Consider the following 18,221-nt stretch of genomic DNA (forward strand, 5'->3'; position numbering starts at 1 on the left):
TTCTGTCCGGGTTTCCCACCAGTTTTCTTCTTCCCATCACACCCTGACTTGTTACTCTTTCATTACCAGTATCTCCCTCCATAATGAGTTTTGCATTAAGAAGTATATACAAAAATTATAGCATGTCATGTTTCTCTTCTTGGAAAAGGGACCATGGTACTGAAGAGATAATTCAGGAGTACACTGCCTATGTAGGTCACAATATCTGTTAATCTTACAAATGAGATTTCAATATCTGTGTATAAGTGAACAGTCATTGGTATCTGGTGCTGTAGCAGACTCAGATCACAACCATGATGAAAGCTCCAGCAATGACAAGAAAATGTTAAGAACTGGATGCAAACAGACTGTGTTGGATCCTACATGGATCCTCATCCAGACCCAAAGTACAGCCTGTCTCAAAATGGTCTCCCAAACTCTTGTTCCTTAATCTTTGCAAACATGAGTTGCAAAAGAGTTGTGAGATAGAGTTGTTAACAGACCTCTACTCCCTGTTCTTGGTTGATAAAGAACATCTCTCAAAACACAAGGGTGTATGTGAAATTCTGATACGGTTTCATTCAGATCCTCAGGTTTTCCAGTGAAGTCAGTGACTGCAAAAATTCAGGAGGTGTGCCCATGGTGCACAGCAGCACCCTGAACAATGCTTCAAGCAGCACAGAGGAAAGAAGCCTACAATGACAGGTTAGATCCGATGGGAAGAGACGGCACTTTGGGTCAGAGGGAACCTTAGGGACTGTGGGCAGGTGGGTTTGAGATATGACAAGTGACAAAATTATTAACAACAAAAGCCACTGACCAGAGCCAATTAGCTATTGATTCCCAATAAAAGTTAGCTCCTACCAACTCTGGTTGATATCTGTTATCACAAACAAATAGAGGTCAAACACCCACCAAACATGGTCTTAGGAGCCCCATGGATTATAACTGTCCTTTATGCCAGGCAGTTATTTAAGGTGACAGGTCATGAGAGCATCCCAGTCAGGCACAGACACAGCACAGTCTGCTGTATCACTAGCCACAGCCTCAACTCACACCAGGGTTTGCTGTTCACCTTCATGGAGCCGAAGTGTGTCAGAGGAAAGGCCATCAGGAAAGCAGTCAGAAGGTGGTGCTCATCCTCAGCCAAGAAAAGAGTCCCCAGCAGTTCCTGGTAACCAGGGTGCTGATAGAGGTGAGCTAACTGCTGCCTGCACTTAGCTGCTGTGACTATGCTAACTGAAAAAGGCACTGCACCACCGTTGTGAGAAAAAGAAAATTAAAAGAGACACGGCTTTTTATTCTAGCTCTTCTTCCCTCAGTGACTAAGTTATTCCTTTGAATTCTAACAATGTATTAAAAGGTCATAACAAGAACTACCATTTTAAGGAACCGAATAATATCTACTCCCCAGTCAGCATTCAAGCACTTGCAAAATTATTTTGATTTTTCAACTCCTCTGTGATTTGGTTTCAAACACTGATGCTTTACAATGCTTAATGTTATCTTCTTTTTCTTTTTTAAGCTGAATAACAAATAGGGATCTTAGATACGGCTCACATCTTATGAAGACCAAGAGCACTTTGCAAACACAGAACATGCAAAACCATTGTTTTCATGTAATATTTTTATGTAATCCATCTCCAGCAGATGTTCACAGCCTCTACTCCCTGTTGCTGGCTGATAAAGCACACCTCTCAAAACGCAAGGTTGCATGTGAAACAGATGTACTCTCATTAAAATCCTCAGGTTTCCATGTAAACTCCACAACTGCAAAATACTCACAAGGTACATCCATGGCATAAAACAACTGGTACATGCCCTATTTGTGAGGAAGACTTGTAACAAGCAAAAGCAGTGTTACCTGGTATAATTCACTTTATAGCCCGCGATATCGTCATTGGGTGATCGTAGTCTTCGCTGAGAAGGTGTCTCCAGGTGCCAGTAGTTAATGCGGTTCAGAAACATTTTAGCCAGTTCCACTATTGTTTGTCTTTCCTTCGACGGTAAGTGGCTAAATTTGTACTGCACGAAATTATTCACACCCTTCGGAAGGAAGAAAATCCTGTTTAACTATTTAGCCATAATTTTTGTAGGAGAATCCTCAAGTATTCCTCACTTTATGTTTATTAACCCTGAACTTGCATTACATGGGAAAGAAAAATATTAGAGACCATGAATTCCTTGCTCAGCTACTTATGTAGCTGCCACAGGCTGGTTCCTGTGTACACAGCAGCAGGTACATACAGATATTTTTATGTAATCCATCTCCAGCAGCTGACGTAAAGGTAGAAAAGAAAATTCTTTAATTTTCCTTGCTTCTCAAAGTCAGGGAACAGAGAAAGTTCTGGTAGGCTTTCTTCTATATGCTCCGTAAATCAAGTATCACCTACAAAACTCTCAACCTACTTTTCAACAGAGTAGGGCTTGTGGACTTCTACTTAAGTTTGTCTCTACACATCATATTACTTCTTCAAGAAGCGACACTACTTCAGAAGCATGTCTCCTCATTGTACTTTGGATAATGCCCACTTTAAAGAAAAGTCTACTGAACATAGTTAAAATATGTGACTAAAAGTGCTGCAATATATTATAAATCAATTATAACACCTGTGCTTAGCAAATAATTTCGTTTGATTGAGTTGCTGAGCTGCTAAAAACAGAATCGAAAATACTGGTCTATTTTAAAGCAAAAATTATTTCAAATAAACTGTAAGAATTACTCTTTTATCTCTATGCTTTATTTTCTTAGGCAAATTGAGCAAACAGTAAAAAGAAGGTGACAAAAAATTATATTGCATAATTTTTATTATATACACCTTTTTAATAGTGTATTTTAAGGACTAAGAGTATATGGAGATTACATACCCTCATTTTTTGTTTATATTCAACCTAAAGGAGAACTTCAGGTGAAGACTTCTCAGAAATTCAGCAATAAAGTGGTTTGATTTTCTAAATTATAAGAAGTGACAGCTGCAAGAAATAATTACTACACATAACAGTCCTCACATTTAAAATACCCTGTTTAAGAATAGAGCATCCATTCATTCACTGATGGGAAAACACTGAGCTCCGGTTTCAGCAAGGTATGTGAGCCACTGCATAGTCTCACTGGAGCTAATAGGCCCACTTGTCTGCCAAAAGTGCATTCTTGGGAGCTCACTTCACGAAAAACTGAATTTGTCATACGTTCTTTATCCATTGTGAGTTACAAAAGCCTCAGTTATTCTTTGGTTTTGGCTTTGCTTATTTGTTGTGTACCCTTTGAAAGAGAAGGCTATGATCTCACTGAATTGGATTGCAACATTTTCCTTGATTTACAGAAGGCAAGTGTCATTTTAATATTGGATTTCAAAACTTCAACAGCATTTTTCATCACTTGAAACAAAGAAAGATTAGAAGTGCCCACATAAAAGTAGCATTTCAAGTTAATTTTCTGAACTCACAAAAAAGTCAGTTTCATTAAAGCATAAGATGAATGATGAGAGAAGTCAAATAATGTAACTATTGTGCCAACACTAAAGGAGAATCAGCAGAAGTCTCTGATAGTCCCCCATTTGTCCTAAGCAATACATAGAAACTTCTGCAAAGTGCCTAAAATGCCCTGTTTTCAAAACCAGTGCATACATTTAAAAAAAAAAAAAAAGAAAAATCCAAAAAAAAAATCCCCAAACTCCCAACCCCTCACCAAATAATAAAAAGTAAATAAAACATTAAAAACCAAACAAATAAAAACAAAACAACCCCGAAAACAAAAAAAAAGACCACCACACAAACCAAACCCACATCTTGACTTGTTACCTGTTCAATGCTAGGTTTCTCAAATGGAGGACTTTCCAAAGATCCTTCTACTACAGGTTTTCCCATTTGTAAAATGCACTTCCTCAAAAGCTGTTTAAAACAGAGATTTTTTTAAAAATTAGTATATTTGCATACACAGAGTCAATGGAAGTCACAAGTGCATAACACACCTCGAGCAGTGTTGTAAATCTCTTGGCTATACATCTGCTTGTTTAGTCATCTGAATTTGTGATTACTAAACTTCACTGTTAATTCACCTTCTTTGAAATGCATACAAGAGGCTTCTCTGAGGAAATGTAGGCAGCTAAGTTAGCTTTGATATTAACTGACTTTATTTTATGTAAGTAAAGAAAGTTGTGCAGTTTATAGATGGGACTCAGGGTCAGTTCCTCTATCATCTGGATGACTTTTGGAATAAGAATCAATACACTTCAAGTACCAGAATGTCCAGCCCACACTGTTCTACTCAGTAGAGCCTCACCCTAGTGAAAAAATGTCTGATCAGATAAAGTCAATCCATGCATGAGTGGAATTGGCTTATGTGTGAAAGAGTGAAAAATCCAAGAAGACACAAGTTCAGCTTACTTTGAACAGGTAGAAATAAACTTGCTTGGTGTCTGCATCTTCTTCTTTGTGGACACAGGTGAACAGATACTCCACATCCAATACAATGCCCAGAAGCCTATTCATTTCTTCTTCAGACACATTCTCCAGGTGAGAAACATGAGCAGCTAAACAAAATAAAAACTCAAACTTGTTAAGAGCCTACTGAGAGAACCAAAACCACAAGTATTCCCCAGGAGATCTCAAACAAAGCCATAACTGTAAAGGCACTGATCCTGTAATATCCTATTTAAACAGAACATTTTATCAGAGGTAACTGAAACATGTGTCACATCGAAGCAATTTGTAAAGGCTGTCCAGTGGTGGTAATTTCCACAGCAGAGGAATGATGGCTGCTTGGAATGATATCATTTGTTAACACTTAAAGCTGACCACACAAGTCCTGCTTGTATTAATATGTTGCACTATATAACTACATACATTTTTGTCCCTTTGAGACAAGGTTTCTTGACTAAAGAAAATAAATCCGTAATTCCCATAAATTAGGTAATCCAGGTAGCACAAAAAAAAAAATCAGTGCCAAAAATCGGCCTGAAAAACAAAATTATTGGCTAAGTCTCTTACCTTCATATGATGTAAGATCAAACTATGCTTTGTGCACAATACATTAACAGAGATTTTGCAGACTGTACGTGCTCATTTGTTTGGAAGTTTACAAAAGAGCATCTTTACATTTATTGTAATTTCCAAGTGACAAACTCCCTTTTATCATCTCCAAAGGTAAATACAGTTCCTCATCTGTAATTTTCAAAAGCTTGAGGTTTCTACGTGTAAAACAGGGCATTCAGTTCAAGATGGTTTGAACAACTGTTCCCAGGAAGAGAGAAGGTAATGTAAAACAAGAGGTCAATTCCCAGAAAGAAGATATTTGCATTACAAAAAGCAACAAGATCTTCGGTGACTCTTGGCCAATGTACATGGTATGCATGTCCTTTCCTCTGAAAGGACAACAAAATATGTTACAAAGAAAGGGAAAAAAACTTTTAAGTTTGGGCATTTCTTTTTGGGCATTAGCATTTCTATATTTTAATGAATTTTAATAAATTTTATCAATATTTACTTTTTAAGATTTAACATCGTATCTTTTCATCAGAAATCTGAGTCCTCAGTTGGGGAGGTAGTGAGGAAAAATAACACCTGACTTGAAAACGATCATATTTATTGGCCACCCAAAAAAGATGGTTTGTTTTGAGAAGTTTAGTATGACACCAAAACATTTAAATTCAAAAAATTTGTTCAGCTTCAAGTAAAAAGCACACCATAGCTCAGAACATGAAAAAGATATCAGCAATTGTTTCCACTTAAGTGAGCATTTATAATACAGTATCTTAGGGGGATGGCTATCATGAGCTTCCTTTAAGGACAAATATTCAGCATTCTAGGCAGAATAAAATTATTTAATTTCTGTCCCTGAGACAGGTATGAAGGGTTAATATTCCAAGCTATCTGTCCTGATCTTTTAAAAGTAATGACTAGCCTCCTAGATGAGCTTTGCATTAGAAACTGATAACATTCTAAAGAAACTTTGCATCAACTAACAAATGAATAAAACATCACCACAAGAAGCCATTTCTATGCAGTATCCATAACAATACTGAACCTTGACTACTTAGTGGCCATGTTTAAACATTTTATTAAACTAGACAATTATTACCCCTACTGTGAGTTTCAAAGTACAATAAGTGTATTAACAGCACGTATTTAGTACCTGTTACCATTTCCCATAGAGACACCAGTGTTTGTACATCAGCCCAACAAACTATTGTTTTTTCAGATGTTCTGTGGCCATTAGTAAACCTTCTGTTAAAATCAAAGTTTTAGAACACTGACATCAAATACTGCATTACTCTTGTCTAGAGTTACACATGCACTACCCAGCTGGTACACCCTTCCTCAGCTGCTGTCATACCTGAAAAAAAAATTCAAATATCACATGTATAGATTGCTACAGCATGCAGAGGAAACAAGGAGAAATAGTAAGAGTCTGCACTGATATGAAGACCTGCAAATTCAATAAGCAAGTACTGCAATGTATGTATTTGGAACAGTGAAAAAGGAGGAATGTGTCCAAAGTCTATCTCAAAATCAGTGTGTACATAAAAACACTAGCAATGTATATTGGACAGACAAACCAAGAAATACCCAAATATGCTCGTGAAGGTGCATAGCAGGAACTGAAGGCAGTGCTGGGGAAAAAAAAAGGGGATGAATGTGTATACAAAGTATTAGCATATTAACTAACTAGTTTTTAAAGTGATTCAAGACTGAAAATGCTTACCAATAGAAAAATAAACCCTGTAACACAGGAAAAAACAATTAAATATAAAAGAGAAAAGAGTCTCTAACTACACAGCACCTGGTCTTGAGGTTGGCAGGAAGTGAATTCTCCCAGCACCCAATTCAGTCACCACTTCACAGCGACATAACATATCACCCAAATAAAAGAAATATTCATTAAAACAATCATATTGAGCCAAGTTGTGGGGCTGAGCACCAAAGAGATGAATACAAGTTGTAGGTAAGTAGACTGTAAATTAATACACACCATTAAATAGATTTATGCACCAAAACCTGCACTGGCTTGAAGATCAAACCACACTCCCAAAAAGAGACATCTCAAGCAAGACAAGTATCTAGGATTACATTACCTTTGAAAGAAAATAATAAATCTTAAAAAGGGAAAAAAAAAAAAAGAACATCCTACATTATACATCAGGTACAGCTTTAACCAGTACAGGAATTTCTATATCACTATGTCAAAGGCTTTCCAAGGAGGAGAAAATTCAGCACAGATAATCTGAAGTCCACACACCTTGTGGTAAATTTGGTTTCAAAGGTGTTCAGCAGGAACATACTCATTTAGAGGAGATGAATAGGAAAATTACCTTGGAAAACACTACTGAAAGACATGTTTTTGCCAGTAGTATGAGGAAGCACACAGCAACTCATTTCAGTTATTTCAAATGAAACATCTTCCTCATTAGCTGAGGTCAGAAGAATAAGAAACTTTAACTTTCCTAAAAAGAGCAGTAAATAAAAATACAGTTTCTTCCATGAAGTACTTTTACCGGTTTTACACTACTCGTTTTCTCTTGTTCCCTAGCTAACGAGTGAAGACCAAAACCAGCCTCAGCCTTTAGAAAAGCCAAATTTTCTACACAAATACATAACATCCACAAATTCTGCTGAAGAACAGAGAACTGACAGGCACATCTTGCTAGTTTAAAAGAAAATTAAAAAAAATAAATAAAAGAATAAGCTCTTTCTTCAAAGGCCAGGAATTAAAGGGATAGGTAACACAAGCCACCTCAACCGCATAAACAGAAGCGGCACGGAGAAGCTATGTGATGAAAAGTTGGAACTAACTTGGTTAAAGTGACTAAATTTTCTGGTATACTATGCATTTCTTAATCTCCTGCAAGCAAACCCAGAGATTGGGAGTATCAGGAAAGGAAAGAACTGCTGAAAAGCCTAGAAATAAATTGCATGTAATGAGTGCATAAAAAGAATAGAGAAGAAATGGAAACAAACCCCAACTAAAAAAAAAAAGTATTCCATACAAACTACAAGATTATTTTTCAAAACTAAAAAAATAAATGATCTATTGTGAAGGTTTAAAATTTCCTTTTTCTTATTTCACTGTCCTAAGTTTTGGACAGCAACAAAAATTAAATAGCAACTGCTCCTTTTCAGTTAGTTCTGAATTTTATTTTAGCTCAATTTTTATTTGATATTTGCTAAAAAGGACACGGATCAGTTGGAACAAGTCTAGAGGAGGGTGACAAAGGTGATCACAGGGGTGGAACACCTCTCTTATGAGCTGGGAGTATGGAGAAGAGAAGGTTCCAGAGACACCTCTGAGCAGCCTTCTAGCACCTATAGGGGCCTACAAGAGAGACAGGGACTTTTTATAAGGACATGTAGGACAACGGGTGATGGCTTTAAACTGAAAGAGACTGGGTTTAGATTAGATATAAGAAAGAAGGTTCTTTACAATGAGTGTGGTAGAAAATTGGAACAGGTTGCCCAAAGAGGTAGTGGATGCCCCTTCCCTGGAAACATTCAAGTTCAGGTCAGACAGGGCTCTGAGCAACCTGATCTAGTAGAAGGTGTACCTGCTTTAGTAGGTGTACCTGCTTAGTGCAGGAGGGCCGGACCTTTAAAACATCCCTTCAAACTCAAACTATCCTATGATTGCAATAGATACAAAGAAAAGTCATCAGCTTTTATTTTGGATAAGTATAAATTCTTAAAATAATACTACAGTGATTCACCACTATTTTTCAGGCTATGTGGGTAATAAATTGTTATTTATTCTAAGTCTGAAAAACAAAATCCCCAAAACCACAACAGCATTTAACAGCGGATTTTAAGCAGTTGCTTCCAAGATATGCAAGCTGTCTGCACATAACTTAGACAATGCTAAGATGTACAACCTAGGTATTATTTTGTGCGACACAGAAAAGGCACAGTTCTTTTGGTAGGTAGGAGTACCTGCTTTTGAGAATACTTTATACTTAATTCTAAAATAAGGAAACCTAATACAGCTTACCAAAGAGTCATTCATGTGGTATCTAAGGCAGCTGACATAAATCTATGTGAGGTTAATGCATATGTAACACAAAATATTAAAACTGCAATGGGTAGCTTAACAGTGCTTTTGCATTTTAACAGCTTTGAATGTCTGTGTTGTTAGAAGTTTTACCATAGCTGAATTTATTCAAAACTAATTTTAGGATATTTCTATGTTAAACACGCTTCTTAAATATTAAACATATTTAATCTAAGTTATTGACATTTACATCTAACTGTAATCACCACTTCTAGGTCTTGGCGTGGCATCTTGACTTTCCTCTCACAAAAGTAGAGATTTCGGGGCACGGGTGCACTGACTGCAGGAGAAAGGGAGCCACTTACCCAGAGTGTGGCTGCAGCTGCGGCAGGGCTCAGCCAGGCTGACAGCCGCCTGCTGCAGCTCGGCCCGGGGCGGCGTGGGAGGCGGGTTGGGGTTCTTCCAGCCATTGCATTTACAGGACTCCTCAGCCTGAAATCAAAGCAAAGGGATATCGATCGACACTGTAAAACACAGGAACTTGATGATAGCGTGTTATTTCAAAAGCCATAAAAAGAAATACAAGTTGTTGTTTGTTGTTGTTGTTGTTTTTTTTTAATTACAAGACACTTTTTTGGGGATGTTGAGGGGAGGGGGACCTGGGGTGTTTTGCTGTTGTTTTGCCCGGGGTTTGCATTTTTATCGACCACATTACTGGCCCTTGAAATAGTCAGAAACAGACTAGTACCCCAAACAGAGATATTAACACAGTTATGGTAAACAGAATACACACACAAACCCTGACTAATTCCTTTACAGAAAGCCCTCACTCAAGTGAAAGAAGTTTTCAAACATTGACTGGTATATCAACAGGTACAGATCCTGCCACTGAGACAGTTTTAATGATTTCAACACAAACAGGTTACCTAGCAGGAAACATTAATCACTGCCTCATCAGCTACACCGGCAACAAGGAATCATGCAACTGAAACCAAGCCCATGACAACCCAAGCAAGGGTTAACCAGTGCTGAAATAACAAAACAATAACTGCACTACTGGAGAATGCTGTTCAAGGTAAGGCTTGGCCACAAAGGAGAAAGATGTCAAAGACACTTCCACTGTAACCTGCTGCTTTCCCTGGAAAGTTTGTTTACACTCACTGAGTGTGAAACATCAGCAATAGACTGCAGCTAAAAGGGAAGATCATGAAGGGAGAGGTTGTCACTGTGGTAATCATATCTCAAATCACTCAGAAGTTCAAAGCTCGGATTCCAGTTATCCAAAGAACGGCTTTACAAGAGGGAATTCCCTTCTGCATATCCAAAAGATCTTATTTATTTTGATGGCAAAGTACTTCTAACATCATTCACGATCCTATTTGAAGATCTAATTGGAAGGAAAGTTGCTTTTCTACTGTTCAGAGATATCTGTGCACTGGGTTGTAAAAAGATACTCAGGAAATTGCACTGCCAAGACCTCAGTGAGGAAAGCACACCAAGTGCTGCATAATATTTATGGCTGAAACAATCTTAGTAGGAAAAATTGTCATGTTAATATATCCAGCACCCATGTCATTTTTCAAAAGCGATTCTGCATACATTTAATGCAACCTATTTCAGGAATCTAATTCATTTTCCTATTAAGTTTCCAAATCCCACCCTACTTAAGGAAGAAGCACCCAGGAGAAGCAGAAGGGATCACAGCTTGACAGCTCCTAACACTGACAGTTTTGTAGATGGCTGCTAAATTGTTCTTCTAAACTAATTTTAATATTCAGCAACCTGAGCACCAAGAGAACTGCTGCCTGCAGTTTGCTGAGCACCACATGATATTTTTACCATCTCTAGCGCTTAAGCATTTATCCAGCTGGGCTCTTGGCCCTGGGTAGCAGGTACCGAGGGCCATGAGTGGCATTTTCAATAGCAAGAGCCACCAGGATGACTCAGAAATTAACCTGTAAGTGCCCAGCAAAACCACATCCACATATTTCCCTTGAAAAAAGAACAATCTGCAGTGCTTGAACCTCCTGGCTCTCCAAACTCACTGTATGGGTGCAGACCACCTGCCACCCCATGTATTCAGGGAGGTTTCAGAACGAAATGAGGGGAAGATTAGAACTTTTTTTTTAAGTCTCATAAAATGCAATCTGAAAAGACTTAGAAAAAGAACATAAACTTCACCCATCATGTTTTCTATGACTAATATGACTGGCAGAGAACTGAAGGCAGTCCAGTGCTATTTTAGAGCAGAAACCATCTCTTACAGTTTCACAGGCATTGAGCCAGTTTTACTTTTGTTTGTCATCGAGCCCTACAGCACCTCTTAAAATTTAATTACTAGAGAGATCAGTGATTGAGTGATACCTGTGTACCACAGATTGCCCTGGTGCAAGAACTTTGGACATCTGCGAGATGACTTGAAACACCATTTTCAATTAGCACCTCAAGCTAGACAAAACTGAGGCCAAATAAACTTTACACATTTGTTTTGTGGGAAAGGCAAAGTTGCCAGGAAAGTTTTTGCATTTAAAACAATGATAGAGAAACTGCTAAAAAAAAAAGTCTGAAAGTGAGATTATTGCCAAAGAAAATAAAAGATACAATTGTGAAGGAACTGTCAAACAAAAAATGATTGAATATTATTCTAGGGAAGTAAGATTTGATCCTTCCCATGCAGCTGTCCAGACAAATGTTTAACACTCTAAATTAGTGACATAATATAATGCTTATTATTAATTGTCTTAAATCATGCCATAACGAAACGTGTCCTCAAACAAGGCACAAGCTTTTTGAGAATTTTTTCTCTGAGTGGAGGCAGTATTTCACAGAAACTCACCAAACAATGTTTACTATCAAGGCAAAAAACTATAAACAGCAAGTAACTGCACAAACTTTAGTGTCACACAATAATTAGCAGCAAAGCTGCAAACAGATACACGAATAGTGATAACAGCTTAGTTAAACAGCCAAAAATAAATATCAACCCACCCACAGAAGAATAAAAACAGCGTGTTCAACGGCAAATTTTTCTGCCCTCGTTGCTATTTCCTCGCCAGATCTTTTTGCAGCAGCTGTTAATTTGTATTGTTCAAATTACTTCAGAGACCTTTCTCAAACAACCACAAGGGTGTTTGTTTCTTTTTAATCTCTCTGCAAAACACCAGAATCAGAACAGAAATGTTCTGTTAACCAAGGGGAAACAGAACCCAAAAAGGTCCTCTTAAAAACTTAGCTTTCACTGTAGCTGTTGACAGTGCAAGTATTTTGCAGTGAATATGCAATGTGCATTCCTCAATGGCTTAAACTGCTGAGTTGTTTTAAATCCTCCACAGCATTTTGTTCATTCAGACCTTTCTTTGACTATCTTCAGCTTTTTCCTTTATTGCTTTTTTTTTAATGTCACTCATCTGCTTTTCATTAGAAAATAAAGTATGACTTCACCTCCTCAAAAACTCAATTTAAGATCAAAACAGTTTTGAGGGGAGGAAGGAAAAAAGCATTTGAACTAGCATATCTAGTCCTTAAAGCCTTTTTTCTGGGACATTTGCAGAGCTTTAATAAATCCACTGGAGAAAGCTAGGGACTTCTGCCTTACCAAGGCCTTCAGCATAATGACTGTCATCTTTACAGGCCCAGGGATCATGACCACTGCACCCTCATTGGTGGTTTTTAATAAAATTAAGTGAGTGCAATATAATAAAACACAACAACTACACAACTGTTGCCTGCACTCCCCCTCCAAAAAAAACCCCAACCACAAAACCAAACAAACGGGCAGAAATTATGTACATTTTGCACTGCAAATGTAATATAATTGAAATATAAGTGAATTATAATTCAATCTGGTTTTGGGGTTTTTCTGCTTTTTTTTTTTTTACTCCTTTCATGTTCAGTTGAGTATTATAAGGTGGGAAATCAAACTGTCCAGTAGCCCTAGGCAGGGAAATCTACAGGACTGGGTAAACTAAAGTTACCATTACCTTTAGAATACTGAATATATTGATATATACTGAATATAAATGGACAGTGAAAAAATACAGCACATTTTACACACCTTGCTAGTATTTTCATTTAGAAAGGAAACACATAAATGTTACAACATTGCACATCTCAGCCCTCTTTAAGTGGATTCCAGGTGTCCAAATAATAAAGAATAAATGAAGAATGTTACAGTAACTTATGGACTTAAAAATTCCTCCACTTTTCAGACAGTGAAATGAGCCTAAGAACATGGAAACTTCGAGCTAACTTAATTACAAAGTAAAATACCCAACAGTTTTAAGACTGAGTTTCAAATACTTGTTGTATTGGACTTTTCTTTCCAACTCAAAATCATACAGGTTGCCCTGCTTGGTAACTGAGACGCAAAGCAGACTCAACATATTATACACACACAGTATTACAGATCTTTTTTATTTCCAGCAAGAATAATTACTCTAGAAAAAAATACTCATCCTCCCAACACAAAAGCCATGTAAAACACCCTATAAGCTTTTTCCTCCAAGCAACAAGCTCAAATGGATGATTTCAAAGAACTCCACACAAATGATAACAAATACATTGATGAATTTAAAATACATTTTTTTCCCACTCAAATGTCCAGTACCCAGCAACCAGACAGCTAGACACAGCTTGGAGAGCCACTCATACATATCAGGAAATTAGCTGACCCATTTATCTTTAACAATACAAAATAATCAGTTCAATGGGCAGCTCTAAGGACATGCTCTTCATTTACTGATCAATCCAATTATTTCATTCCATGTATTTTCCAGTTTCACTTACAGAAGAAAATTAGGCTACCATATAAAGCTTTTATTAATAACAGGCACCCTGTTTCTACCTTGTAAAGTTAATGGTAAATTTCCTATTTAATTTAATGGAAGATGCTTTAATTGGGCCTGTAAGACACTGTAAAACAGATTTGCCCCAGTACAAATATGATCACAAGAAAGTTTTAGATGTCTCGTATGTCTCCTATACACTTCTGCAGAAAATAACCTAAATACACATTTCAAGCTGAGCTTCAAGGAGCTCTAGACAGAGCCCAGTAGTAATATGGTCAAGTCTGCCTCATCTCAATCTGCCTTGTAAAAATCAGGAAAAAAAACTTTCCTTATGAAAAGGTGGTACAAGTTTACCTTATGAACTCATGTGTGGGAAAATTCCATAGAGCTCGCTGAAGGATGATAAGTGGGAAGAAGTACTTAAAGCAAGGGTCAGCAGATGGTCTGGAGCCTGGGACCCAGAGTTTACTCAGATCTGTGGCTCACCTGCTGCAGGTCTTTGGCCATGTCATCTCATCACAACCCTTCTCACTCTGTCTACTTTGCTTATGTAAAGCACGAAGTCTTTCTTCAAGGAGGTATTATTACCTGTTACTTGTGCAAATGCCTTAGGTTACTGGGTTATAATTATATTTATAAACACCCAGGCATTACCATAAGATACATAAAATGAGAAATAAACAACTTTACAGAAAACTTAGTGTACTAAAATAGTACATATTTCACCTTGTTTGTAAAAAAACTCCCAGGGAGACTGGGGAGAGAGTTGTATTTTCACATACTGTAAAGCAATAAGGAAAAAAACTGCAGAGGAGTTTACTTTTGATATCTTCATTAAATATATGCATGTGTGTAAGTCACACAGTGCTGCTTTTATATAAAGTGCTGCAAGTTCACATGCCTAATGCTCAATTTCACACTGAACAAAACCAAAATGATGTATGCAGCCATTCATTCGTGCACAGATATTGTAAGTGCCAAATACGAAATCCCTCACAGCACACAGCGCTACTGTGCACCCCCAAAAGTCAAGAAAACTGTGCCAACTTCTAATATCTTGATTAGAATGCCGCCCTCCTCCTTGAAACCTGGGCCTTTTAAGAAGGTTTTTTCTACTCAAAAGAACCTGTCCTGTCACTTCCACTCAGACTTTCTGTCACAGGGGAACAAGTCAAGTGGAGCAGACCAACACCTACAACTCTCTTCTGCAGTTCTTTTATCAAGAAAAAGAAGCAAACCCCACATTTGTCTAGCCTTGGTAACAGCTGCCTAAACTTCAGTCTCGTTCTGCTCAGGATACATGCATGCTGAACATGTCTTTCTCAGCAGGCTTTGTCCATGTTTCCTATGAAGAAAAGGAGTAGCTTGAAAAAGGATCCCTCTTGAAGAAGGAGGTCCCTCACTTGGGGACCAAGCACCCTACTCCAGAGAAGTGCCTTTCATTCTCTTCTGCTCGATCTTTCTGCTATCACCAGTGAGACTCACCCTCTGCATGGTCACTGACCTCTCCACCTTCATTCCTAGTGAACAGATGCTCCCTGCCTCTGTTACTCTCAACATCTCTGAGATTAGGCTCCTAATAAATTCTGCATGCTGAATCTTGCAATGAAATTTATGCGGGAGAAGGTGACTGATGCTAAGGACACCATTACATATTTTAGCACTCCAACTTGTACAAGATCCACATATGGTCACTACTTGAATGAACACAGACATCCCCAGTGGAGATGGCATAAGTCTTTGCCTTCTCTTACTAGCCTGCATTCACACACAGAAACACAAAATAAATGGAAGAGAAGTTGCAACTCAAAGTAAGAAAAAGTTCAAAGTTACACTCTGCACTGCTACAGTTTCTGGCAGACCACTAATGTTACAAGCCAATAAATGTCATTCTGGAGCACCTGCCAGATCTTCCGGAAGGAAAATAAAACATTCTTCCATCCTGCTCCATCCTTCCGCCTTTATCCCATCGGAGAAACTGTGTGGTTAGTTTACAAGGAGCTTCCTGTCTGCCCACTTGTTTCTGTTATGAGACCTGAAAACAAGGTGCCTGCCACTGAATTACTGAAGAGAAGTCAAATACCAAAGGTAGAGTTTGCATTCTAATCTTAATACAAAACAGTGTTTAGTGCTGGAGCTGTGCCTACATCCTGGCAAGAGGAACAGGCCCTGGGGTGCTCCCAGACATGGGTCCTGTTCCATTCATCACTGGAATGACAATGGGACATGCATCCAGGACTTGTAGTGGATGAGGGCCAGCAAGGACATCCCAGCAGAAGACTGACAGTATGAGTGGTCCCCAATCTGCACTCCAGCAACAGAGTCCTGTGAGAGGAAAAGAGGGGCTGACAGCAGGCCACAGCGTGCCCTCCTCCCATCTGAAATGGTATGTCTCCCTGACAACAAAGCACTGTGACAGCACATATGTGAGGCCAGTGAGTCCCCAAAAAAGCAAAGGGTTTGGGAGGAGACAAGGCTGCCTGCACTTCTTTATAGCACAGCCACCTCTGTGGGGAAAAGCACCACAGGAGAAAGTTTTTATCCTCAAAAATATCATCTGGAGGCACATCAGAGGAAGAAAAAAAAGCACCAATCAAGGAAGAAAAAAGCAATTCAAGCACACACTCATCTCCCTAGCAGCCCATGAAAAATTTACCCACTCCAGCTACGTTTAACAGCAAGTCTTAGTAACATTAAAATATAGGGGTGCAAAGGAGACTCAACACTGGGAAAGCTTCAATTCATGGCACCCAGCCTGCAATGAGGGCCACAAGGTTCAAGTACACAAACTGCTGACACCGGTGTAATCTTGCAATGTCCCAGCTATGTGCCAAAGCTGAAGCGTAGGTGGCTGCACATTTGGAAACAGCTAAGAAATTGCAATATGTGTAATTTGCCCTCCTATGACAGCATTGTGGCGTGCCTTCAGCATACAGTTAAAGCTCCTCACACCACCACAGGACTACAGAGCCATACAGTGATGTTTCCTCTTGTATGTTAGTATTTAGTTTGGCCTTTCACTTAACATCTGCATGCGGAAGAGAACAGAGAAAATAAGATGCACATTTCTCAAAAACAGCTATTCTTCAACTCTGAAAGCATTACTAGAGGATTTGACATCAGCACTGCCAATCTCAACGTGTCAGCACTCCTGTGCATCCAGGAATTGCCCTGCCAGCAGCAGTGCAGTCCGTGTCCTGAGCTCCCTGGTCCTCTCCTGCACCCCGCACGTGCGCACAGGCGACAATGCCCGCGGTCACTGAGCTCCGGAGGTGGGAGCGACAGCTCTCACCGCGCTCTACAATAAACAGGCGAGTCCTGTTTCTCTCACCAAGAGGAAAATCGCAGGTGGATATGAAGTGGAGGGAAACCCAGGGCAGCTCTCTTGAATGCGAGTGCCGGGCAGACAACGGCGAAGAGACCCCCACTAGGGCAGGGTGAGGGTGGCCGGGGGAGCTCGCTGTCCGCCCGGGCACCGGCCCGGCGCTACGTGACCGCCAGGGACACAACTTTCCCAAGCGCGGAGGCCGCGCCCCTCGGCTCCTCTTCCAGAGCGGTGGCGACGGTGCCATCCCCGGATCGGGGCAGCGGCTCCTGCGGGGTCAACAGCTCTGCGATGCGGGGCCGCAGCAGCCCCCGCCCGGGGCCGACCCCCCCGGGTATGTCCTCGCTCCCCGCCGAGGTGTTTACGGGGGGGTGCTGCGGCAACCCTGTTAATTAACCCCGCGCTTTCCGCCGGCCCGGGAGCTGCCCCGCCCGCCACCGCCTCCCTCGGAAGGACGGACGGACGGAGGGAGGGAGGGACAGGCAGACAGACGGGTAGCAGGGAGTTGGCACTACCCGTGTCGGGTGCGCGTGTGTTTTGTTTTTGCGACCGCCGGCCGGAAAGCTCCAGAGAGAGAAGGATCCGCCGGCACCGCCAGAGCCGCCACTTCCGCGGGCAGCGCCGGGCGGCAGCGGGGCCGCCTCCCGCGCCCGGCGCGGCGGGGCACGGCCCTTCCCCGCCGCCTCCCTCCTTCCTCTCCCGTCAATCCCCACCCTCCGTGGGCGGGTGGGCGCCCGTGGCCGCCCGGCCGGGTACCTTGCAGGCGGAGTAGACGCCCAGCTTCTCCAGCTTTTTGGCCCGCGGCGCGGCGCGCAGCTGCGCCTTCTTCCCCGCGGTGCGCGCCGAGCCGGGCCCCCCGGGGCTCTCGGCGGCGCCGCGGACCGGCCCCCCGGCGGTCACCGCCGCGGCGGCCGGGGAGCCCTGCTGCGGCCCGCCCGCCGCCCCGGCCCCGGCGCCGCCAGGCTCCGCCATGCCCGCGGCGCGGCGGCAGCCGCCCGTCCGGCCAGCCGGCGCGGTGCGGGGCGACCGGCCTTAGACCCTCCCCTTCGCCGCTCCGCCGCCGCCGGCTGCTCCCCGGGGGGGGGGCAGGAGGAGGGACCCGCCGCTCCGCGGGCGGCTCCTGCCCCGCCGGCGGCGGTGGCGGGGGGGCCGG

General features: G+C 41.0%; 1 protein-coding gene across 2 annotated transcripts in view; it reads right to left on the reverse strand.

Moving 5' to 3' along the window:
- The window catches only part of KAT2B (lysine acetyltransferase 2B), a 40,244-nt gene extending 22,297 nt beyond the window's left edge, over positions 1 to 17,947 (reverse strand). The window contains exons 1-5 of one of the 2 annotated variants that reach the window (XM_032705405.1): positions 17,825 to 17,947; positions 9,322 to 9,448; positions 4,366 to 4,511; positions 3,781 to 3,870; positions 1,844 to 2,025 (exon numbers count right to left, since the gene is read on the reverse strand). In XM_032705405.1, the coding sequence (XP_032561296.1) occupies positions 1,844 to 2,025; positions 3,781 to 3,870; positions 4,366 to 4,470 (377 nt within the window). In that variant the 5' untranslated portion in view covers positions 4,471 to 4,511; positions 9,322 to 9,448; positions 17,825 to 17,947. The remainder of the gene's footprint in view (positions 1 to 1,843; positions 2,026 to 3,780; positions 3,871 to 4,365; positions 4,512 to 9,321; positions 9,449 to 17,824) is intronic. The other variant, XM_032705414.1, reaches the window with a different exon arrangement.
- Positions 17,948 to 18,221: the final 274 nt, after the last annotated feature.

This window comes from Chiroxiphia lanceolata, chromosome 1, assembly GCF_009829145.1.
Source record: "Chiroxiphia lanceolata isolate bChiLan1 chromosome 1, bChiLan1.pri, whole genome shotgun sequence".
In the NCBI taxonomy this organism is placed as follows: Eukaryota; Metazoa; Chordata; class Aves; order Passeriformes; family Pipridae; genus Chiroxiphia; species Chiroxiphia lanceolata.